Below are 26630 nucleotides of genomic sequence, written 5' to 3' on the forward strand. Positions count from 1 at the left end.
CAAAAATATATCAGTATGGTTACAACACACACAAGAGATTATTCATAGCCACTTTCTATAATCCTCTCACAGTGAAGTGTCTACAGAATCATAATCATTTCCTTATGTGGTATCTCTTGAAGAATGATCTTCCTGGATAACACTTGGAATGCTGTACTATTTATCGTGTATTTTCCAGCCTTCCTCATACCTTTCTTTGACAAAGTATACAATTGATTAGTTCTTTAGAGTTATTACTGTAGACAGTTGAGGACTGAGATAGATCATTTCATAGTGTTAACCTCAGCTTGTATTTAGGAATTGATCTACACATGGAATTATGACTGCCAAACAATCTAGCTTCCAGTACTCTTCCCATTTGGGATGCTCTTTAAATAGCAGTTTGCAGTCATTCTTGTTATATCTACCCACTTTCACATTCAATTTGGAACTTCATGACCTTTTGCCAGAAGTGCCTAATTCTACTAATGCTGAATTAATTACTTCTTTGAAACTGTTACCATGCAAAGAGAAGGAGCAAATGTTTTGGAAATGACAATTACCTACATTTCAGAGTTGCAGTATCACAATAAAATACTCAAACCAATTTACCTCATTTACAATTGCTATTTTATTAATCATAGAAATGTTTCGATATTGTCAGTATAGAAGTGGTTATTGTAGAATGAAACATACCCCATCTCCCTGGTGCTGCCCTGCCTGATCCACATACTGAAGGAAATTATAGCCCCCAAGAATTGGCAGATATGGGTGTTTAACAGAATATCATGAAAACAAAATTGTTTGTACATACATATGTGCCAAATGCTTGCATAAGTTACACATGTTTATTAGAGCCTAAGTAAGACATCTGTAAAGTTTCGTACCACATTTCAGTTTATCCCATACATATTAGTTGTCATACTTGAAAAATATATTTTTAATGAATATTTTATTTTGGGATTTTATTCCCTAACATATGTTTATCTCCATTAAGGAACAGATTGTGAGATTTACTTCTGATGTACCTTGCACCATTTCACTGGTGTACCCATTTGAGAATGTTTACTTAAACCTTCATACATGGTATGGGAAAAAGACTATGCAAGTATTACCTTATCAACTTATTCCTAGTCTCCCTTATGAATGAGTATTTACTATGTTCCTTGTACATTTAACTTACCTTTTGGGATGCTGAATTCATGTAACAGTTGTATTTACCTAGGAATATCCTATTCATGTTGACACTGGTATAGCTAAAGCCTTTCATTTCTGGATTCATATGCTTTCCCACAACACCTCACTGCTGAATACATCTTATCCATCTACTTCTTATTATGACTCATGATTTATTTTTGTGAACATGAGTAACTAGAGGAGGATATTGTGGCTGTTATACTATCTACAGAAGGAAACCACTCTCCCTTTTTATCAACCCACACAGATAACAGTGGCTATTATTGCCATGCTTAACATATTCTTAGATATATAAGAAAGGCACCAGTCCAGTCCCTACTTATCTTCTTAGACTAGTTTTGGGTAATTCATTTTGAAGCTGATAAGGCACTGAGAAAATGTAACTATTTAGGTGACTTAATGAGTCACATTATGATGAATTAACTACATCAATTTACAAAACATACTTGTACAGTTTTGACTGGCCCACAGAAAGAACTCTTAGTGTAAGTAAATGGTCTAAGACGCTGCAGTCATGGACTGTGCAGCTAGTCCCGGCAGAGGTTCGAGTCCTCCCTCGGGCAAGGGTGTGTGTGTTTGTTCTTAGGATAATTTAGGTTAAGTAATGTGTAAGCTTAGGGACTGATGACCTTAACAGTTGAATCCCATAAGATTTCATGCACATTTGAACATTTGTAAGTAAATTTAATTTATGTCATTTTCCACCACTCACAGAAAGATATATGATTTACACAACTTAAATTTAGTCACTTCTGTTCTCAAAGCAAAAAGGTAAACATTAGAGTAATTTCTGTTAAACTCTAACTTCTCTGTATTCACAAAGAGTTTTAAACAATAATGTTCTATAGCACTCGCTGTGGAATGATAAAGTAGTAGCTCCCCAATCACAGTATAATCTGTACATATTTTTTCCCGACTGGGGTGCATGGATTAATTGTATTGAGGCCGATAATGATCCACCACTAACATAGATCCTGTTACACTACAGAATTGTTGTGGCCTCAGCCTGTGACATATCAGTAGCACATTAGAAGTGAAGTATTAACCATATGTTCACTTTTTAATTATGGCTACAAGTACTTTTTTTCACCCATACAGAGCTAAAGAAAATCTTAAAATTACTGAACACCATTTTAACCAGTGAAACGAACAGTAATTGCTAAGCATTTTGCAGCCAAAAAATGAAGCATTCAGACCTTGCAAAAAGGCTCTTTGTTTATGTAGATCAGAAGTGACAATATAGATGCATGGTGAACAGTGAAATCTGTGAACTCAAAGCATTGACTTCAGCCAAAGAATTAGGCATTCCCGGTTTCAAAGCTAATCAATGCTGGCTGTCAAAATTTTTCAATTGAAATGAATTAGACTTTGGAGGACAACTAGCAGCACTCAATGCTTCCAGGAAATTATGAGGAAAAAGTAGAGCATTTTTGTTACTATGTGATAAATTTGTACTGCAAATGTTCCTATATGTTATCACAAATTGGTGATGTAGATCAAACATCAGGCCATTTTGAGATGTTGTTCAACAACACTGTGAACAGGAAAGGGGAATCCAGAACCATGATATGAGCTGGTGGTAATAAGAAGCAAAGGTATACAGCAACGTGTGTAACTTTCAATGGATGAAGGCTACAACCTTATGTGGTATTCTGAAGGAAAACTATTCCAAAAATACCAGTGAAAGGCATATTGGTCCTAGTCAGTCTGAAAGGGTGGATGGAGAATGACCTTGTGTTTGACTGGGTGTTGCACATTTGGCAATGTTGCCCAGATGTTTTATTGAATTTATGTAACATGTTGGTCTAGAACAGCCTCCACAGTCATACAACTAAGGAAAGTGGGGGACAAATTGCGAAAAGGAAAACTGATTTGGTCATTACACATGGAGGCCTTATATCCATCCTGCAACCACTGGGTGTGTATCTAACTTAGCTATTCAAAGCTGCACTTAAACAGCGATATAAGCAACAGATGGCTGATGAAATCAACAAATTCACATGGAGTGGAATAATCAAAAGGCTAGATGTGTCCCAGACTTGTGAGTGGGTGAAATCTGCTTAGGAATCCGGAATGCTACCACTGAAGGAAAAACCCTTCTAAAAATGTGGCATCACAAATTCACTCCACAGAAGCAAGGAAGATGCTCTGTGGGAAGATGGTGACAACAATAATGATTCTTCTACTAGTGGTTATGATGAAAGTGATGATGAATAGAATCATTATGTTGGAATAATGTTTTTGTAAATAACCCAATATTTCTTTTTCTTTCCTTCCTTAAGATTAGGGTGCATAGATTACTTGAAGGTGCAGTTTATTCATTTATACACAGTACTATCTTCATATGAATCATAAAAGTTTCAGCTCATCTTCACTTATACACCATAGACACAAGGTATACAGCAACGTGTGTAACTTTCAATGGATGAAGGCTACAACCTTATGTGGTATTCTCATCTGAAGATGAGTTACATAAATGTTATTGTTGTCTTTAATGGCCTTCTGTAACTTACGAAACGAAAGTGTTGGTACGTTGATAGAGACAAAAAACACACAAACACACACACAAATTTCAAGCTTTCGCAACCCAGGGTTGCTTCATCAGGAAAGAGGGAAGGAGAGGGAAAGACGAAAGGATGTGGGTTCTAAGGGAGGGGGTAAGGAGTCATTCCAATCCTGGGAGCGGAAAGACTTACCTTGGGGGGAAAAAGGGACAGGTATACACTCGCGCGCACACCCACCCACCCACCCACCCACCCACCCACACCCACACACACCCATCCGCACATATATATATATATATAAAAAAAAACAAAGATGTAGTGACTTACCAAATGAAAGTGGTGGCAGGTCGACAGACACACAAACAAACACAAACATACACACAAAATTCAAGCTTTCGCAACAAACTGTTGCCTCATCAGGAAAGAGGGAAGGAGAGGGAAAGACAAAAGGATGTGGGTTTTAAGGGAGAGGGTAAGGAGTCATTCCAATCCCGGGAGCGGAAAGACTTACCTTAGGGGGAAAAAAGAATGGGTATACACTCGCGCGCACACACACACACATATCCATCCACACATATACAGACACAAGCTTCATATCCGCTCTCACTCCACTGCAGAGTGAAAATTTCATTCTGGAAGCATCCCCCAGGCTGTGTCTAAGCCATGTCTCCACAATATCCTTTCTTCCAGAAGTGCTAGTTCTGCAAGGTGTGCAGGAGAGCTTCTGTGAAGTTTGGAAGGTAGGAGATGAGGTACTGATGGAATTAAAGCTGTGAGGACAGGTCATGAGTCGTGCTTGGGTAGCTCAGATGGTAGAGCATTTGCCTGCAAAAGGCAAAGGTCCCAAGTTGGAGTCACAGACCAGCACACAGTTTTAACCCGCCAGGAAGTTCCATATCAATGCACACTCCACTGCAGATTGAAAATTTAATTCTAGGTAGTTCTTACCCCCATCGTACTTCTTCTCGGGCAATAAGTAGTATGTGTACCAAATTGATTCATTGGTTAAGGATGAGATGCCTAAAACACACACACACACACACACACACACACACACACACATACACACACACACACACACACACACACACGTTCACACACAGCTACTCTGATCTTCTGGGGTGTGTTTTCAAAATGTTGATTTCTTCAAACATAACTTTAACAATTTCCTGAGCATTTTAAAGTGTTAATACATCAGTTTTGCATCAGCCACAGCAAAAGTTATATTGTACCACATCTCAAAATCTGTGATTCTGATTTTTTTTCGTCAGAGGTACTTGTACATACTGTCACTAGGTATCCTTCCTAAGAGTGATCAGGTGCATTTTCTCTGATGGTTTGGTAAATATCTATACAATTTTGATTGCATGGCAGCAGCACTCAGGGTAGGCCAGAGTGATGCTGTCATTGCTGAAGTACTTGTTATTTTCATGTTTTAGAGTCCCTGTTAATACCTATCAATAAAATGAATAGCACACTACACTAATTTGACACTACCACAATAGTACGGATATATGATGCTGCTTTGGACTGGATTATTCCAGTGTAACAGCAAAATGAGGACCTTGGGAAAACCCTACTGAAAATGGACTGAAATTGCCATACTGTAACTTTTTTATATTGTCTCAGTATGTTACAATATAAAGTAAACAACTATGGTAAGTACGTATCTGGTATAACCCTGTGTTTGAGCTATTACAGATGAGCAAAGGATTTAAATCACTGGGTGAAGAGAGGGGAGGGGAGAGGAGAGGGAGAGAGGGGAGGGGAGAGGAGAGGGAGAGGGGAAGAGAGAGGGAGAAGGAGAGGGAGGGAGAGAGAGAGAGAGAGAGAGAGAGAGAGAGAGAGAGAGAGAGAGAGAGAGAGAGAGAGAACCGTACTGGTTGTATATAAACAGCACCCCTTCAAACCCACCAACTAATTCTTCAACCTCAAAGAATTGATATAACAGATGAAAGAGTGTAGATAATAGTATCTGCCTCAATTCTATGACACTACAGAGGTTTGAGATTTAGCTCAAGTGATACCACACCTTGTCAACCAACACAGATGCAAACTGAATGATCAAATGAGTCAGCATCCCCCTGATTCAGAAACTACCATCATGCAAATAAGATGCTGAAAAACTGAACTGGCAGACACTTGAAGACAGATAAAAACTACTCTGTGAAAGCCTACTTACAAAGTTTCTAGAACCAGATTTATGTGAGGAATCTCCCTACATATTATTCCCTTAGAATCATGCAGACAAGATTAGAGTAGTTAGAACACACACAGAGACATTCAAGCAATAATTATCAACACCTAGGAATGGAATACGAGGATGCACTAGTAACTGGAACAATGGGAAGTACCCTTTGCCATGTACTTGACAGTGGTTTACAAAGTACAGATTCAGATGCGGGTAAGCACTGGTTTACCACAATTAGTATGCTGTGTGAATGTTTTTCCATTTGCTTTCTTTTCATTGTTATGTCTACCTGCAGTTTCTGTTGTATTACCACAGCTTACCTGACCAGGCTGGCATGTGAAGGAACATTGCAGCTGAAGTCTGATGGCTGCACCTGGTAGTCTTGTAACTTGTAATACAGTTACAGATCTAACATTTCGTCGCATTACTCTGTACGTGGCATCTACGCTGTATATACTCAGTGGTAGTACAATCCATAGCCAACCCTGAAATAAAATCTATTCTCAGTACACATTTTAGAAATGCATGTAACCGGTTTCTATCTCATTGTACAGCATATAGCCAGTCCCATGAAAACACAAGTTCAGACATGCTCAGAGATCTCAGCAATACTGTAGGGCTCTAATATCTTCAACCAACATGGTTGTTGGTGTGAGCTAACACATATACATGTAAGTGAGCATCACATTCTAAGCAGGAGATATTTTCAAGTAAAAGATAAGGTGTTACACAAAAGTGAATATGAACACAATGACTGGTATCAAGTACAAGTTATAAGAGAAGAATTAATAAAAACTAGTACTGAAAGCAAAAGGAAAGTACACATGGAGCACAACTGCCTTTCTTGGCAGAGTGGACCCCTATTTATAAACACATGGGATGTTCCAGCAAATTCCAGTATTTCATAAATAAGGAAGTCCCACACCTTTGGTAAATGAATGATAATTAATTCCAGGAGGCGGAATACAAAAGATGGCCCACATGTTGCCAACCAGTGTCTATAACCACATGCATGTTAGATGATGGACAACATGCAGCAAATTTGTTGCCTAGAACATATGCAATTAGTGTTTCTAAATTTTGTAAATTAAAATTTAGTATAATGTATTACCTGTTGGCTTTTGTCTCAAGGTCTTCTGTCAATATTTGTATAAATGATTTATCTGACATTTCATTAGAGTGAATGGTTGGCATTGTTAAAGAACCATCCTCCATTGCTGGTGATGGGCTGGAGTCTAACCCACAGCCAGAGATTCGAGGGCTTTTTCCTGGTCATATCATTGTGGTTCTCACCATTTTAGCTGCAATTGGTGCAGCTCTGGCATGCAGGATCTGTCTACCTTGATGCTTTTTTCTCTCTTGTTAAATCTTTTCTTATGTTTTATGGCTTCCCTGATCAAACAGGTATTTTAGCTTCTGTTCACATTGAGAACATGTATATTGGTGAATTTTATTACATGGATGGTTCCACAGAGCACATGCTCTGCCATGACCGATTTCTCCACCCATCCCTGCCTGCAATACTGTTTATGTTCAATTATCCTGATACTGATGGACTGTTTGGTCATTACAACATTGGCTTTTTAATACTTTTTTCCTTTTCCAGTCAAGTTGGCAAAATATCAGAAAAACCATAAAACAAACTTTGGGCAATGATCCTGAGCAAAAGCCACAAAACCCTCAACAATAAAGCTGAGTATGTCTGATGTTTGTAATTTTGGAGCTCATGAGTTATTGGCATTAGCACCCATGGTTTTACTGAATTATTGTTTGGACATGTGGAATTTAAAATAATAAATGATGGATATTCCTGTTTACTGCAAACCATTCAAATGTATGAACTCTTCAATTTTAGTTACATTTGGGTTATAAATTTAGAAATAATTGTGGGCTTCACTTCCATCTGAATGTTTTCAGTCCTGTACTGCATGTTCCTATTTATCTTGTGCCAACTGATAAAGATCAACAGAAACATGTAAAGATTTAAAGACAATTTTCATCAGTACTGCTTTGGTTCTCTTCATGTAAGGTAAGATTACTATCATTAAAAAAATTTAGAAATGAAATTTAGATGAGCATTGTTTTTATTAATTTACCTGAGACTCCATTGGAACAAAAATTGCTTCACTTTTGCATAAGATATGTTTTGAACTTTGCACTTCTGTGATGTTGCCAGTGACATTTATGAGGCAACCAGGAATATGTTCCTCTGGGTTTTTTAATTCCTTCAGTACACCACTAAAACAAACAGTTAAGAAAAGGTAAATGCACATGGAATAAAAATGTGAAGAAACAATATCAGACTTGTATTTACCATAAAAAACAGAGCACAGAAATTTTTGTGACTACTGTATTTACTCGAATCTAAGCCGCACTTTTTTTCCAGTTTTTGTAATCCAGAAACCCGCCTGCGGCTTAGAATCGAGTGCAAAGTAAGCGGCAGTTCTGAAAAATGTTGGTAGGTGCCGCCACAACTAACTTCTTCCGTCAAATTATGTAGCGCTACACAGGTATGCTTTGCAGGCACAAAGATAAATACTGGCGACAAAACCCCCGCGTCAGTATATTATAAAAAAAAAAAAAAAAGAAGTGGAAGACGAGCTTTTTTTCACCGCCCCGAGTTTCGACCACTGCATTTTCATACATTATCCAACGAAGTAAATACAAATTCCGTATTGTTCATCTTCGAATGTAGCAGCATTTCAGCGTACTACGAAAATCTGACTGGCAAGATTGTTTGTCTGCATTTTTTCCTACCTGGGACAAGAGATCATTGCTTTTATGAATTGTGAATCATATGCAGTATTCTCTTCACCATAAGAATAATACGAATATAAACATTTTGCCATGTATTCTTTCGTGTTTGCTGCTATCTCATTTAAATCCTGTCTGCCTAATAAACTACGAAACTAGAGTGAGACAACAGCAAACGCAGAATAATGTACATATCATGTCATGTTTATATTCGTATTGTTCTTATGCCCAATAGTGATACAGTCAGAAATGAAGCACGGCAATTGACAAGATTTTTAAATCTAAGATGACTAATTTCTGTACAGAATGTACTGTACTACAGAGGCGTCTGCAAAGATTTTCAACCGGAGAAAAATTTTCACTAAACTCTCGTTCAGAACATCTTCTATCATACGCAGTCTATTATTTGGTTCTTGTTGATCATTATCAAAGAAAGCACCAGTGTAAGTAACAGCAAATAGCAAGCAGTCTCTTGCCATTGTTCCGCTAATGAGACGATTCCTCTTTTTTTTTCTTTTTTTTTTAAGCGGCGGTTGCGCGCACAAAAGCAAGCCATGCCACGAGCGGCGGCAGGTCGTAAACACTCATTATCAGAATGCGACAAACAATGCATGACACAGTACAGTAATGCATTTTCAGCTTAGAATGACGTGAACACCTATAACAAAGAGAACGGCACTTGCCAGATCAAAGAAAAATAAGCAATCAATTCAAACCAGACGAAGCACGTGATAAAGGAATGGTACCCATATAAATACGGACAGAGCACCTGATGCATAGCAATGGCTACATGGTAAAGCTTAACTGCTAAGCTTAAAACTCGAACCAAACTACTGTAGCTGTATCGTCATTCATTCAACCTAAATTGTATTACAATGGACCAACAGGAGATCCACCCTCTATGGCAAAAAGGAGCACAGTAGTGACTGCAGCTGCTCCACATAGGATGTGCCTGAGATCAAGAAAGTCCTCAGCTGCAAATGGGGATTTTTTATGGTACTGGGGCAGAAGGGGGAAGGTTCCAATCAGAATGTAAGTAATGTAGTTAATAACAACAAATGTGGGTGTTACCAGCACAACAGCTCCCTCTTCCCTGCAGAAAACTGTTCCTGTAATACTGGTATGTCAAAAGTAATAAAACTCAGTCCCAGCAATGGTAACACCACAACTAATCATGTAATTAAAAATGAGCTCAAAATTTTTCACCAAAATATTCAAAGCCTGCTCTGTAAGTTAGACCAATTTATTGTAAATGTTGATGAACCAACAGGCGCAAATTGTGCTCATATTCTCTGTCTGACAGAACACCATATCACTTTTGGCATTGAAATGCTCAATATACCAAATTATGTTTTAGTTACCTCATTTTGTAGAAAGCATATGTGCAAAGGTGGGGCAGTTATTTATGTGAAAAACAGCCTGTCCTTTAATACAATAGATGTAGAGAAATATTGTGTAGAGAAAGACTTTGAGGCATGTGTCACAGAAATAGTAGAAGGTAACAAGAAACTGGTAATCGTAGCAGTATACAGGGATCCATCTGGTAATTTTAAAGTATTCATGAAACAATTAGATTCTGTGCTATTGTATCTCACAAGAAAAAATAGGGACATTATAGTGACTGGAGATTTTAATATAGATTTCCTAGGAAGCTCATCTTCTAAGACAGAGTTTGCAAATTTAATGCATACCTACAACCTTGTCTCCACTGTCAGTTTTCCCACAAGAACTACTGCCACTTCCAGCACTCTAATAGACAATATCTTTGTAGATATGAGTAAAACTAATCACATCAAAGTTGAAAAAGTCATAAATGGACTCTCTGATCATGATGGCCAAATACTCACAATTGACAACTTTAATACAAATCAGAACAAAGCTAGTGCACAGTGGAAAACCATTAGAAACATGAATGAGGAAAATATCCAAAAATTCAAATTATGCATTTGGGAGACTGACTGGAGGTATGTTTATCTTGCAAATGATGTTAATACAAAATATAATTTATTTACTGATGAATTATCAGGTATATTTGAAAATGTCTTTCCAAAAAAGGTCTGTAGACTACAGAACAGGCAATCAAGCAAAAAACCATGGCTCACCAAGGGCATAAAAATATCATGCCAGAGAAAAAGGGAACTGTATATAATATCTAGACAATCCAATAATCCCCTGCAGATGAAATATTATAGGACATACTGCAAAATCTTAACTAAAGTCATTAAAAAATCTAAAAGTATGTGCATGCAGTCTGAAATTAACTGTTCAAACAATAAAATCAGAACGATTTGGAATGTAATAAAGAGGGAAACAGGTACTGCACCATCTGACAATGAAAAATCTGCTGTCCTAAAAATTAACGATTTGGAAATAACTGATAGTAAACAGATAGCAGACACATTTAACAACCACTTTCTAAGTGTCACCTCTCAAATACACTCCTGGAAATTGAAATAAGAACACCGTGAATTCATTGTCCCAGGAAGGGGAAACTTTATTGACACATTCCTGGGGTCAGATACATCACATGATCACACTGACAGAACCACAGGCACATAGACACAGGCAACAGAGCATGCACAATGTCGGCACTAGTACAGTGTATATCCACCTTTCGCAGCAATGCAGGCTGCTATTCTCCCATGGAGACGATCGTAGAGATGCTGGATGTAGTCCTGTGGAACGGCTTGCCATGCCATTTCCACCTGGCGCCTCAGTTGGACCAGCGTTCGTGCTGGACGTGCAGACCGCGTGAGACGACGCTTCATCCAGTCCCAAACATGCTCAATGGGGGACAGATCCGGAGATCTTGCTGGTCAGGGTAGTTGACTTACACCTTCTAGAGCACGTTGGGTGGCACGGGATACATGCGGACGTGCATTGTCCTGTTGGAACAGCAAGTTCCCTTGCCGGTCTAGGAATGGTCGAACGATGGGTTCGATGACGGTTTGGATGTACCGTGCACTATTCAGTGTCCCCTCGACGATCACCAGTGGTGTACAGCCAGTGTAGGAGATCGCTCCCCACACCATGATGCCGGGTGTTGGCCCTGTGTGCCTCGGTCGTATGCAGTCCTGATTGTGGCGCTCACCTGCACGGCGCCAAACACGCATACGACCATCATTGGCACCAAGGCAGAAGCGACTCTCATCGCTGAAGACGACACGTCTCCATTTGTCCCTCCATTCACGCCTGTCGCGACACCACTGGAGGCGGGCTGCACGATGTTGGGGCGTGAGCGGAAGACGGCCTAACGGTGTGCGGGACCGTAGCCCAGCTTCATGGAGACGGTTGCGAATGGTCCTCGCCGATACCCCAAGGGCAACAGTGTCCCTAATTTGCTGGGAAGTGGCGGTGCGGTCCCCTACGGCACTGCGTAGGATCCTACGGTCTTGGCGTGCATCCGTGCGTCGCTGCGGTCCGGTCCCAGGTCGACGGGCACGTGCACCTTCCGCCGACCACTGGCGACAACATCGATGTACTGTGGAGACCTCACGCCCCACGTGTTGAGCAATTCGGCGGTACGTCCACCCGGCCTCCCGCATGCCCACTATACGCCCTCGCTCAAAGTCCGTCAACTGCACATACGGTTCACGTCCACGCTGTCGCGGCATGCTACCAGTGTTAAAGACTGCGATGGAGCTCCGTATGCCACGGCAAACTGACTGACTCTGACGGCGGCGGTGCACAAATGCTGCGCAGCTAGCGCCATTCGACGGCCAACACCGCGGTTCCTGGTGTGTCCGCTGTGCCGTGCGTGTGATCATTGCTTGTACAGCCCTCTCGCAGTGTCCGGAGCAAGTATGGTGGGTCTGACACACCGGTGTCAATGTGTTCTTTTTTCCATTTCCAGGAGTGTAGGTTGCAGTGGTGACCTAAGAGAAGCTTTAGATATTCTGAAACTTAACCTCCCACAATGTTTTAATGATATAAATGTAACACCCATAACTGTTAATGAAATAAAAAAAATAATTCACTCATTGAAAAGTAAAGGATCTTCAGGTATAGACAACATCTCTAATAAACTGTTGAAAGCCTGCAGTAATGATGTAAGTGTAGTACTTGCTCACATTTGCAACATGTCTCTTTATGAGGGAGTTGTTCCAGAGAGAATGAAATATGCCATTGTGAGACCTCTTTTCAAGTCTGGCGATGCTACAGATGTAAAAAATTATCGTCCTGTCTCTCTCTTAACAACATTCTCAAAGGTTCTTGAAAAGGCAGTGTATAACAGGATTGTGGCACATCTTGATAAACTTAATATTATTAACCACAGACAGTTTGGTTTTCAAAAAGGGGTTTCCACAGAGCATGCCATATATTCACTCACAAATGATGTCTTGGAGTCTATTAATAGTAAGAAGTCACCAGTTGGTGTCTTCTGTGATATTTCCAAGGCCTTTGATTGTGTAAACCACAAGATACTCTTGGAGAAGGCCTATCATTACGGAATCAAAGGGCCTATAGGTAACTGGCTAAAATCATATCTTCAAGACAGGAAACAAAAGGTGGTTCTACATGGCTGCAACAAAGGATCTCCTAATCTAGTGGATTCTGAATGGGGCAAAATTCAGCATGGAGTTCCCCAGGGATCTGTCCTTGGACTCTTGCTGTTTTTAATATATGTTAATGATTTACCCCTGTCCATTAGTAAAAATTGTGAATTCACAATGTTTGCTGATGATACAAGCATTGCCGTTGATGGTCAGTCACTGCTGATCTGGAGACTGATGTTAATGATATACTCAGAGAAGTTACAGCTTGGTTTTCAATTAATTCTCTTTCAGTTAATATTTAAAAAAAACTAATTTTATACAGTTCCACACAAAAAATAAAACTCTAGAAAGTATAGTAATTGCTCATGACAACCAGGAACTAGAACAGGTGCAATCCACTAAATTCCTGGGGGTTCACATTGACAGTAGGCTCAACTGGGAACAGCATGTGTCCCTTACTCTAAAAAGGCTTTCATCAGCAACTTTTGCTCTAAGAATAATTACTCATTTTGGGGACATCAACATTTTAAAATCGTCTTACTTTGGGTACTTTCACTCATTAATGAGTTACTGAATAATATTCTGGGGTAATTCACCAGCCTCAAAAAAAATCTTAACTGCTCAGAAGAGAGCAGTCAGAATCATGTGTGGGGTTCCTCCACGACCCTCATGTAGAAAACTTTTTATACAGTTAGGTATTCTGACCACAACATGTCAGTACATATACTCTCTGATGAATGTAGTTAATAAAGACTATGCTCAGTATGAAACAAATTGTTCATACCATAACTACAATACTAGAGGTAAAGATGATCTACATGTTGAACTAAAAAATTTAACACTTGTACAGAAGGGAGTAAAGTATGCTGCTATAAAGACTTTTAATGCATTGCCTAATTATATTAAATGTACAATAGAAAATGAAACGCTGTTCAAAGGTATGTTAAAAAAATACCTGCTCGACCATCCACTATACTCGTTAGATGAATTCTTTTCCAGAAGTAATGCCCTCCCTTAATAATAGATGTATTTAGTCTCTTAGTTATTAGATGGATGATACAATATTATGGTAATGTTATAGTGTTAATGTTATAGTTATAATGTTATATTGAGAATTGCTATACTAGTTTAATGACAGCTTGTAATATCTATATCATTGAATTATATTACTATTCTGTAGCATTAATTGTATTTGTACAATTGTATTGACACGTTCCACATCCAAGAGAATCACTCGCATGTACGGATCTATGGAATACGCATACCAAATAAAAAAAAAAAAAATAATAAAAAAAAAAATCTCCCTTGGAATTTCGAGTCTCGAATTTCAGGTGCGGCTTAGATTCGGGAAATTTTTTTTTTCCTTGATTTCGAGTCTCATTTCGCAGGTGCGGATTAGATTCGAGTGCGGCTTAGATTCGAGTAAATACGGTATATCATACTGCAAAAGATTTATCTGCTGTAGTCTCATCTTCTGCAAGTTTCACAAAAGTAACACATGTATGTAAATTTGTGTGTACTATAATAAACTGATGTGAGATCAAGTAGATAGTTGCTAGTGACTACTGAGGTGGAACAGGTGTAGTAAGAACAATGGGGCATACTCATTTGCAGGTGATAGCTTATGTATTATGTTGAAGCAGTAGTTAGTTAAAAAAGAAATTAGTAATTGTAATGGACATGATGTAGATGAAGCAGGATATGAAAGAGAGAACATTGATTACAAAACATAGATCAGGCAGTATATGAAAGAAAGAATACTCATTACATAACAATGGACCAAGGTATTGAAACACAATTATAAATGTGAAGAAAGAAAGTTGGTGGACGGATATGCAAATGCAAAAGTGGAACTCACAAAAAAATTAATCAGAGGGAACAATTCATATTATTCTACATTTCAAACTGAAGTGTGAACAGAATACAAGACATTATAATTTACAGTATTGTGAAAATTACAGACTGTTACTCACTATAAAGATGACACACTGAGTTGCAGACAAGCAGAGCAAAAAGACTGTTTCACAGTGAGCTTTTGACCAAAGCTGTCTTCAGAAAGTAAGTCCACAGGAAAAACGCACACATTTGCACCAGCCAGCACACCCCAAGCACACATGACTGCTATCTCCAGCTGCTCCAGTCAGAGATAGCAGTCATGTGTACATGAGCTGTGCTTGCTTGCATGAATGCGTGTATTTTTCCTGTGTACTTCCTTTCTGAAAAAGGCTTTGGATGGAATAGTCACCACAATGTGAGACACACACCATGCAATGACAAACAGGATGTGCAAGTTATATGAAGAGACAACTAAAAATAAAAGCTGTGGAAGAGAAATAGTGGAGCACAGAGTATGGTTTTGGAAATATAAGTTTGGAACTATGTTCAGACATGTTTCACAGAGAGTAGGAAATACAGAATGACAATCAATCCCAAGAAAGTGAAAATCTTGTTAACAATATGAATGAACAGTGAAAATCTGAGATTGACAGACTGGTTTGGTGAGAAATTGAAACTATGAGGGCAAGCAGACAATTTACTGGGAGCCAGTCAGCCCATGCTAGTGAAACAGGGTCAGTGAACACCTTGAAACAAATTGCACAGCTTACTAGGAACAAAGTCTGCAGCTAGAGTTCTGAGACATTACCATAAGTTTCAAAGATTGTGCCATTTGGCCTATTCCAGTTCAGCGGGACATACTAAAAGGACAAAATAATGCAAACATGACTGAGCTATTTGTTTTAACATATGCTTTTGGTCTGCATTTGACAAATGAAGCATCAGTGTTACATGAAGATTTCTCATATTTATTTCTTAAAATAAAATGTATCATCTTTATGTTTTTATATGTGCATGTCATCAGCTGTTTCATAGACCTTTAATTACTGATTCTGGAATAATATAGTGTGTGGTTCCTTGGTATTTTGATCTGTGGATTCAATTTTGGGACAACCTTCATATGGATAATCAAGAGGAGTACAGCATGTCTGAAATAGCTCACTCATTTCTTAACTGTTGATAATGGTAGAACAAACTCCTCATATTACTTCATCAAATTTGCCCAAATTTTTGTTGATGACATGCTCTCCACAAAAAGGAAACAAAGGTAGTATGGTATTTCAGTTTAGGCACTCAAAAGAAACACACACAACATGGCTACTCAGAAAAGTTAGACAAATAAACTTATTCTACACATAAAGATGATTCTCACAACATCTCTGTGGCACATTAAGAAATTCTTGACCAAGTACTTTACGAAAGAAAAGAAATTTCAGTTTGAAAGTTGTACTAATTTGCAAGATAAACAGCGTTGAAGTAACAGCTGGAGCTTAAATCAAACATGATATGTTCCTGTCTCTGCTGTCACTTAATATGGAAGAGCTGCAAAGCCGGATAATTAATGTGGTCACTGATACTGCACATAACATTGTACTGTAACAGATTGAGATTCGCCATCAGTAATACACGATCTGTCTCTTTGCTAAGCATCACAATACCTTATAACTTTGTTGCATGTACAGATATTTGCAATTATGTCATTTTCAGTTTACACTAATCATTGTATAACTGAAATGGAAATAACAGTTGACTTCCAGAATAAAATATGTAAACAGAAATTTCATAAGATGTGCGAATGAAATGATCATCATGTAAACAAATGTAACTTTTATAGTATTCTGCGTGCAATGGAGCACCCTAATATGTGTAAAACAATAAAGATTTCAGACTATAGTTAGTGCTATTGTAAGTGATTAGAATGGTAATTTGTTTTTGATGAAATCTTACATATTTGTATGTTAATTGTTAAAGAAACATATTACAAAATTTATTTTAGAAACATGTTTTGCTTTACAAAACAATTTACATAGAATTATTCATTCCTGCTAAATATTTTGCCACATTTACAATAATTTTTGATTCTTTTCAAAACATTACATATAGTTAAACATCATGATATAAAAGTTATTTACAATCATTTTTACTATGGAATTCACTTATAGTGTAAAAACAGTGTTCCTGCAAATACAATTTAAGGTTTTCCCTAAAACAGTATGTGTTATCTGTTTCTTTTATTATCCAATTTTACACTTTCATGCAAGAAACTATTTTGAGTCTTACGTTTATTTTTCTTGTCTAGGTGAAGACAGTGACTTGTTTTTGTACTATAGTTACGAAAACTGCTATTAGTACTATAATTTTTTTTCTTTTTCTTGATATACACTATGGTTTGGAATGTAAATTCACAAGGAACAGTCAGAATATCTAACATTTTAAAAAGTTCTCTGCAGTGGGCCCACTTACTGCTTTTTGACATAAACCTTACTGCTCTCTTTTGCATGTTAGATACTGTTTTAAATTCTGAGCACTGTTTCCCCAGAAAATTATACCATAAATGATTACTGAATGAACATAACTAAAGCATACAGTCCTCAGACATTCATCACTGCATGCAGATGCAAGAACTCTTAAGTGCATAACATGTTGTGGATATCTTTATTTGAGAGTTTCATAGCATGTTCATTCCATTTAATTTGGCTGTCAAAGTGCAACCCTAAGAATTTTGTTGTAGGTACATCATCTATGGAGATGTTGTCTAGTTTTAAATTTAAGGGACTCTGTTTGCTGTTCATGCTAAAGCATATCATATTTGTTTTCTTTACAGTGAAGGTTATTTTGTTTTCCTGTTACCATTTGTAGACATCCCTCAGTACTTCAGTAGAATTTTCTAGCATTTGTGCTGGTGTCTTAGTGGTGATTAATATCTTGCTGTCATCAGCAAACAACATCTTCTCTCCATGGCTGATGTGTTGTGGGAAACCATTTATATATACCAGAAACAATACTGGGCCCAGTACGTTCCCTTGAGAGACCGCAATATTGATATATTGTGGACCCAATATATGTTTCTCAATCTACTTTGATCCTCTGGAGATGTGTGATCTCTACTGACTGTACTCTGTTTTCTAGATATGAATGAAACCATTTGTTAACCACTTCCCTAACTCCTAGTGCCTCTAACTTATACAACAGTTTCTGGTGGTCAACTGTATCAAATGCCTCAGACAGGTCTAGGAAAAGGTCCGTTACATAGCTGTTCATGTATAGAGCTTCTAAAACTGTTTTTGTGAGTTGTGCTATTGCCGATTCTGTGCCTCTGCCAGGCCTGAAACCATACTGGTCATTGCAGAGGAGGTTGAATTTGCTTAGATAGTTCAGAAGCCTGTTTTTCATTATTGTCTCTATCACTTTGGAAAAGGATGACAGCAGGAATATTAGTCTGTTGTTCTCAATGTTTTCTACAGTTGTTGCGGAGCTGCGAGAAGGAAGTGGTTGGAAGTGGAAACTGTTAATGAAAGAACAATGTACATAGCTTGGATGTAAAAATTTGAAAATATAAAATCTCTGCCTAGATATCAAGTATAGAATTAACAAATGAAAAATCCAGATTTTTTGCTATGTAACAGAAAGAAGAATTATCACAGTTAAACAGTCTCTGGCTGCATAAACCCTTCAACTTAAGTATTTAAGAACTTGTTTCATTTCTTGCTTCAAAACACTTAAGGTAGTTCAAAAATATCATTTAATCACTTGAGAGTAATGCAATTTGAGACTAAATACTTTTTGTGTCAATTTTTGTAAATATATGTGATGTAAGAGTGTTACAACTTATTGGAACATGTATGGCAATAGTTTGAGTATCATACTTGTGATGAAGCAACTTGGGATCTCTTTACTTGCTCTCTTGTTTTGACACCTGCCTCCTTAAATTAATTTTATTTTCATTTTTTCCTAATTATCATTAAGATGCATGAGTATAATCTGCATTTCGATAAAAGAGAAAGGTTGGCTCTAATTCTTAAGGAATATAGCACCAGGTCTAATTTTGTGATTAGTTTTGTGTATGTAATTAATTCCCTAATTTATCTTGACAATTTATAGTTAATATCGCTTGGTACAGATCATTATAGGCTAATTTAAACCATGTGTGTAGCGCCATACGCTAAATAAATAAATTATAGGCTAAAATCAGTAACTGTTCTATGACTTAGATTCTAATGTTGACTTATAAACAAATATAAATTCTGTAATAATTATAAACATTCGGAAGAAGAGCTACTAGGATTCTTAAAATATTTACTTGGCTCTATTCGAAAACATATTAGCAAAGTGAACCCTTAATTAATTCCAAAATACTTACCAGGTTTGTCAAAAGTATTGTTTGTATAACTATATCTGTTAATTTCATTATTTAAACAAATAATTTGGTCTAACCTTTGTGATAAAAGGAACTGTTGAAAAGAAGGAATTTTTCCATTATTTAGTTAACTGAATGAGTTATGTTTTAATTGTAATTTCTGTAACTTAAACATCGAAAAATGTATAGTTTCAGTGCCTGTTATTGTGAAGATATATAAAGGACTGATTTATGGTCCCAAGACAGTCAGTCCATGGCTGATTTTCAGATGTGAAACATGTATTGGTTACGTTAACATCAATGCATCAACTTAACAGTGGAATAAGTGTAACACAAGTATGCTGTGTGTTAGAACAATTAGTGACGATGTCTGTTTAATGTATTTGAAAAATAGTGTCACACGCACCGTATTATTCTGCAAGAACTGTGAACTGTGGGGTTAGGTTTTTACTGCTCACAGATGTTCAACAGCAAACTATTGTAGTAGTATGATGATGTTGCCTGCAACCTATTAATGAGGCTTATCAACATTTATTGGAGAGGTTGTGAACAGTGAAAGTAAAGAAATGTAAAACACAATTGTGCAACATCATTTACAGTAGTCAGTGTTGAACGTCTACCCCCCCCCCCCCCACCCCGCAATTTTCCAGCCAGTATAACAATGCAGTATGTCAACTCCGAGACTATCAACGAAGAAATAAACCAGGTGAATGTCACAATACAGTGCTCATATTGAGCAACAGAGTTAAAAACTTGGTGGGCAGCTCTATCCACTGAAATATGTGCATTTTCTGTATATCTTGTAGTTTTTACACAGTCGTCTTCTGGAACCCCGAAGGTCCTTATGAATCATTCTACATATATGAACTACTGTGAACAATCTTACAGTTTTCAGTACTACTGCAAAGAATTTCAATTATCATCCTCTCTGCTCAGCTCAGTGCACATTCATTTGGTCAGGTGCACAATTAATAAATGTTTTTAATTTAGATGACTCCTTTGAAGAGACTCTTACTCTTTTGTTATTGTGCTATCAGTAGAAGGCAAAAACCTGAATTTAGAGTTTGATACATACCTACCTGAGAGGGTGACACAACAGCAGGAGCAAAAAAGGCAGGAAAAGATGATGTGTGAACCAGAAGGCATTGTAGTGTCTCTTGCGAACATATCCCACTGACATCACCGCAAGGATGCAAAGCAGGACAACCATAGCCACTCCAGTTATTCCTGCCACTAATTATGACAATCAATAATATGTATTAAAAAGGATACTTCTATATACATTATCAACAAACTGCAAACAAATATGCATCAATTCTAAAATTATGTATCACTGTAAGTAAGAACTACAAAATACTGCAGACAAGCAATAGTTATTTTATATTACTATACCACCTATGCATATAATGTCATGAGGCAAGCTGTATACAAAATATCAGTGACATAAATCAGAATTGGTCATTATAGGGAATATGAAAAGTCTACTACAATATAATTAAGCTAATGACAAATAGGAGAATTAGAAATTCTTTCATGTGAACTTATTACTTCCTCCTTTTCTCACACTAAAGAGAAAGTAAGTGGAAAGAAATAATCAGCTGTGAACAATTTGATATATAAATGAGATGTGCTTAATTCTTTTCCATCTTAACACAACTTTTACCATTCATCTTTTTCTCCCCAACCTGATGATCATGAAATCTTTGATGTTTACAGTTAAACATTATATCTTAACATAATTAACCTCACACTCTGTGACTGTTAAAACTGTATGTTGAAGTGGGACTCAGACCCGGAACCTTCCCTTGTATTAATTTGTTAGAATGTTTCAAAGCAGTTCAAACTCCACTGCAAGCTGAAATATTCATTCAGAAAACAACCTCTAGCCTGTGGCTAAGCTTAATCTCAGGAATATCTTTTCTTCCAAGTGTGCAAGTCCAGCTAGGTATTCAGGAGAGCTTCTGTGAAATTTGGTAAGTACGAGACGATTACTGACAGAACTGAAATTGCGAGACTTAGGCCTTGGATGTGTCTTGGATAGGTCAGTTGGTAAGATGATGGATAACAAAAGTCAAAATACCAGGTTCGACTGTGCATCTGGTACACAGTTTTAATCTGTAAGGAAGTGACATTCTACATTAAATTTCTCATATTACAGGTGCGCTTCCATAGCATTTTAAGATTTTGCATAGGACTTTATTATGTGCCTTTCAGTAGTTTGCAATTCTCAGTTTTGTATTGAACATAAACATGTTATAGATTATTTTATGAATATTATCTTTGACTTAGTTCCCTATGTATATTTGTATTTAAGCCTATTCAAATCATGATTAAAAATACTTTATCGACTATGTATAACAACAATTTTATCATTTTCACTCATATTATTCATCATAGGAAAATTAATGTGAAATAACAATAAGATCTGAATGAAAGGATTGGGTTTTTTGCTATAAAAATCATTTTTCTCTATATAATAACTTCTTCCAGGAGGTTCTTACATTCACCTTCCATGGTAGCTAAACATCAAGTTCCCAAAACGTCCAATTAAGGCAGAGTATCAGATTCACTACCTTTATCCTCATACTGGACAATCTCTGCACACTATTACTGAAAAAAATATATATATCTAAAAACAAAGATGATGAGACTTACCAAACAAAAGCGCTGGCAGGTCGATAGACACACATACAAACATACACACAAAATTCTAGCTTTCGCAACCAACGGTTGCTTCGTCAGGAAACAGGGAAGGAGAGGGAAAGACGAAAGGATGTGGGTTTTGAGGGAGAGGGTAAGGAGTCATTCCAATCCTGGGAACAGAAAGACTTACCTTATGGGGAAAAAAGGACGGGTATACACTCGCACACACACACACATATCCATCCGCACATACACAGACACAACACAGGCAGTGCTTTTGTTTGGTAAGTCTCATCATCTTTGTTTTTAGATATATTTTTCCCACATGGAATGTTTCCCTCTATATATATGGTTGACATTGTTCAAGTATTCATATTTTTTATTGTTTAGGAGTTCCCAGTTAACATCTCAAACTTCTCTGTGAAGGGAAGGTAGAGGATGGTGTCCACTTCGTGACTCGCAAAGCAAATGGGAAATCTATTTTTACAAAATGAATGTGACACTGACATGCAAACCATTAAAATGGAAAAGAGGTGGAGATCTTGCCTTATAACTTGCACAAAAATTACTGTATTTATTCTATCATATAACTGCACCAGCCCCAATGTGAATACTGTTCTCGGGTAGTTGGTATGCATAAGCAGCTGGAAATCACCCTGACTACTTGAAACATAGCAAAGTGGAATAGTCCCCTTTAGTCTGCTATCGATACTAATATAAATATTATTTTTTTCTTATCTATGCTGTACATAGTACTTGAATAAAATGTCAAAAATCTTGTACAGCGTGTATTTTTTATTCTTATTGTCTAAAGCATAACTTAAATTTGGTTGATGATCAGAGTACAAATATAGGCCTACTACATAAAAACATTTTGCATATGGAAATATTTTAACATGTAAGATTTATGTGAACACATGCACTCACAATTTTAACCCCGGTAATAAGTGTCTGATTCATGACTTATATTCCTCATATTGAAGTCCTTTTCTCCATTTTGTGTAAATAAAATTTTGTATCTCTGCAAATTTCATGGTTGAGAAAACTTTGTGACTAACGAATGTTATTTTCACCGAAAATTCAATGTTACCATTTTATATATCTGATTGTTCTGTAACTATAATTGTGTACTATTACTGGAAAAAAATCTTATGCAATGAAACATTTCAAATATGAGAAATGTGGAGAAAATCTGTATGCCTAATAATCTGATTATTCATCAGAATCCCATATTACATCCATTTAAAGAATGACTAAACAATAGTTACACAAAGTAACTTCATGTCTAAATGAATGTAAATAATGCCTACAATTCCTGTATTTTATCAAATACCTAATTAGTTAATATTCTAAAAATTCATAAAGCATTTCCTTAATGAGTATTTTAATAGGTATTTTAGACAGTTCTCACACTCAGCAGTTACCACTCTTCATGAAAATGTTCTCACAGTCATCACTGACAACTCAGTTCTGAACATTAACTGTAAGCCAACACTAAGCAACAGTTATATTCTAATAGGTGCCATGAGTTATTCATCTGCAGCTAGTCTTGTCAGGTCAACCTCAATCAGTTATGTATTCAAAGTTGGAACACTGCTGGACTACTCCTATTGCAGCATGCACAGAAACATTTAATTAGTTTTTCTTCCCACACTATATGACAAGTTGCACAAGTTGGTTTTGTAAGAAGCTCACTATTTGCGGCATCACACTCAGAATTTATTGTGGCCCTCTGGTTTGGAGCCAGTGAAAAGTCAAAATCTCTAGAGTGTCAGAGGATTCTGTAACGATCTCAGATGCAAATTTCTTGACCTCTTAAATCTGGTGGAGATTTGTTGGACCCCCTCAATAGGGCTATGGCACACTGGAAAAAGGAGCTGCTATCAGGTTAGCAGAGTACCATGCCACACACTTGGTGGTTTTTTTAGGTTAGAGGAGTCCAGCTTTGGAGTCAATGATATATTGTCTGCTGAAATCAAAAGATAATTCAGCCACTTAGTTTTAGACAACTCTCTTCCTCGGAAACAGAAAAGAGAAAACGTTAATGTGACATTAGTAAACTACAGGAACACCTATGATAAGATCCCAGAATCAGTATTGCTTGTTAAAGGTAATATTGCCTGCATAGTATTAGGAACAGAAAGTTTGCTGAAATGTGAAGTGAACAGCAGGAAAATTCTAAATTTAGATTGGGATGTATATCACATATATGGGTTAGATGCCAATGCTGGCAGCATATTTGTTGCTGTCTTATACCTAATAACAACAAACAACCACACTTTCAGAATCGGGTAACAGAGGAGGTCATCAGCTTTCATAAGGCTCTGATAACACCAGTAACTAAAAGTGTTACAAGGAATCCATCCAGAATTTGGTCTTCCATGATTTCCCTAAATCGCTCCAGGCAAATGCCAGAATGCCTTTGAAAAGGACATCGCCAGTTTCCTTCCACATCCTTTCATAATCTGAGCTTATGCTCCATCTGTAATGACTGTGCTATCGATCGGAAATTAAATTGTAATTTTCCTTCCTTCCTTCAGACTATTCAACATCAAATATTCAGAGCTGGGACGAAGATGTGGAGCACAAATAGACAAAATTCAAAATCATTATTCAATGCCTTAGGCCAGTATTCTCCAAGCAAGCTTCTGAAGGATGGGAAGATTCATTATGGTTCAATACATAGCTGCTAAAGTTCACAGATATAAGTGAAATCAAATACCAGTTGACAAACAAAAGATGAATGAATCCTAAATGAGTATAATGAGAGCAACAGAAGAAGTGTTCAATAAATTTGAAGGTAAAATTTTGCCAAAGGCAGTAAACAAATCAAAAACATATAATCAGTCATAATGACACTGAACTGGAGGATGACAGAGAGAAGGCAAAACACTGAATTGTTTCACTGTGGATAACACAATACAGTTCCTCCTTTTAATTGGTCCATAAATGCCAAGGCAGCATGGCATGTGGACCAAATGAGATTCCTGTGAGAGTCTACAGAGATTATGAGAAAAGACTTGAAAACATTTCAGCTTTAGTTTACTATAGATTGCTGGAGCAAGAAAGGGTACCTATCAGATGGGAAAAAGTGCAGATAATTTCTGTTTTCAAGAAGATCTGAAGAACAGATGCACACAGTTATAGGCCTGCATCACTGACATCAATCTGCTTGTAGAATTACGGAACATGTTCACCATACACATATTATGGCATTATTGAAGAATGAAAATCTCCTCTATAAAAATCAATAGGAATTTCAGAAACAGATATCTTGCAGAACTCAGCTCATTCTCTTCATTCATGAGATCCAGACCACTGTGGACCATGGGACCAGGTTGATACTGTCTTCTTTGGTTTTGGAAAGGCATTTCATACAGTTCCACAGTGTCATTTAGTCTGCAAAATACAAGCTTACCATTTATTGAACAGATGTGTCATTAGAGTCAGAACTTCCTTCAGAATAGAATTCAACATATTGCTCTTACTGGAACAAAATGGATGGACATAAAGGTAATTTCAAGACTACTTCAAGGTACTATGACAGAATCATTACTGTTTATAATATATATAAATGATCTAGTGGCTAACATTGGAAGCTCCATGAAGCTGTTTGTGCACAATACAACTGTCTATACAAAATCTCAGATGACTGTAGCAGATTGGAGAATGACCTGTAGAGGATGGATGAATGGAGCATGGAGTGTCATTTGACATTGAATGTAAATAAATGTAGTGTAAGGTGCATAAACAAGCAAATAAATCCACTGCTGTTTGATTACACTATTTATGATAAATCACTGGAGAGTAACTACTGTAAAATATTTAGGAGTAATCATCCAGACAAACCTAAATTGGAATGCCCACATAAAAAAATTGTAGGTAAAGTAGATGCTTAGTTGAATTTTAATGGAAAAATCTTAAGGAAATGTAATTTATCCACAAAAGAAATGGTTTACAAAATGCTTGTTCAACTAATACTTGAGGATTACTCATCAGTTTGGGCCATTCGTGATTTGCATTAACAGAAGAGATAAATAATATCCAACAAATAATGGCACATTTTCATTAAAAGATTTTTTAGTGAATGTGACAGTGTTACAAGGATAATCAACAAACTCCAGTGACGCACACTACAACAGAGGTGTTGTGCATCAGGAATAAGTTTACTACTGAAATTTTGAGAGATTGCAGCCTGGAAACAGTTGGGAAACATATTACTTCCATCCACACATGTGCTACAAAATGATCACAATGAGAAGATCAGACAAATAGGAGCTCATATGGATGCTTACCAACAATCATTTTTCCATGCACCATTCGTGAATAGAATGGGAATGGGGTGATTAATAGCGATACCAGAAATGCTCTCCACCACACGTCATAAGGTGGCTCATAGAGTGTAGATGTAAGCAGTCTTCTATGTAGACTGTCTGCCTACCAATGAACCATAGTCTTTATCCATGACTGAACTTATGACATCATTCCACTCCATATCCTCACAAATTATTACAGGCTAGAATATGTATGAGTTGACTGATGTCAACTGTGACTCTCTGATACTGTACTCACTTGATTGATCATAAAAAAGATAACACTTTGTGGAATCTAGGTAGGTTACTTAGCTGGTTTTAAGAAAAGTAATAAACAATAAGAACAGCAAGCCCATTGTC

The 26630-nt window shown here is 37.1% G+C and overlaps 1 protein-coding gene across 3 annotated transcripts in view; it reads right to left on the reverse strand.

Annotated features, from left to right (window-relative positions):
• Nucleotides 1–26630, reverse strand: part of LOC126419002 (NADPH oxidase 4-like) — a 203503-nt gene that overhangs the window by 58789 nt on the left and 118084 nt on the right. For all 3 annotated transcript variants that reach the window (XM_050086052.1, XM_050086053.1, XM_050086054.1), the window contains exons 6-8: nucleotides 20394–20547; nucleotides 7968–8109; nucleotides 6192–6356 (exon numbers count right to left, since the gene is read on the reverse strand). In XM_050086052.1, the coding sequence (XP_049942009.1) occupies nucleotides 6192–6356; nucleotides 7968–8109; nucleotides 20394–20547 (461 nt within the window). The remainder of the gene's footprint in view (nucleotides 1–6191; nucleotides 6357–7967; nucleotides 8110–20393; nucleotides 20548–26630) is intronic.

This window comes from Schistocerca serialis, chromosome 9 (genome assembly GCF_023864345.2).
Source record: "Schistocerca serialis cubense isolate TAMUIC-IGC-003099 chromosome 9, iqSchSeri2.2, whole genome shotgun sequence".
In the NCBI taxonomy this organism is placed as follows: domain Eukaryota; kingdom Metazoa; phylum Arthropoda; class Insecta; order Orthoptera; family Acrididae; genus Schistocerca; species Schistocerca serialis.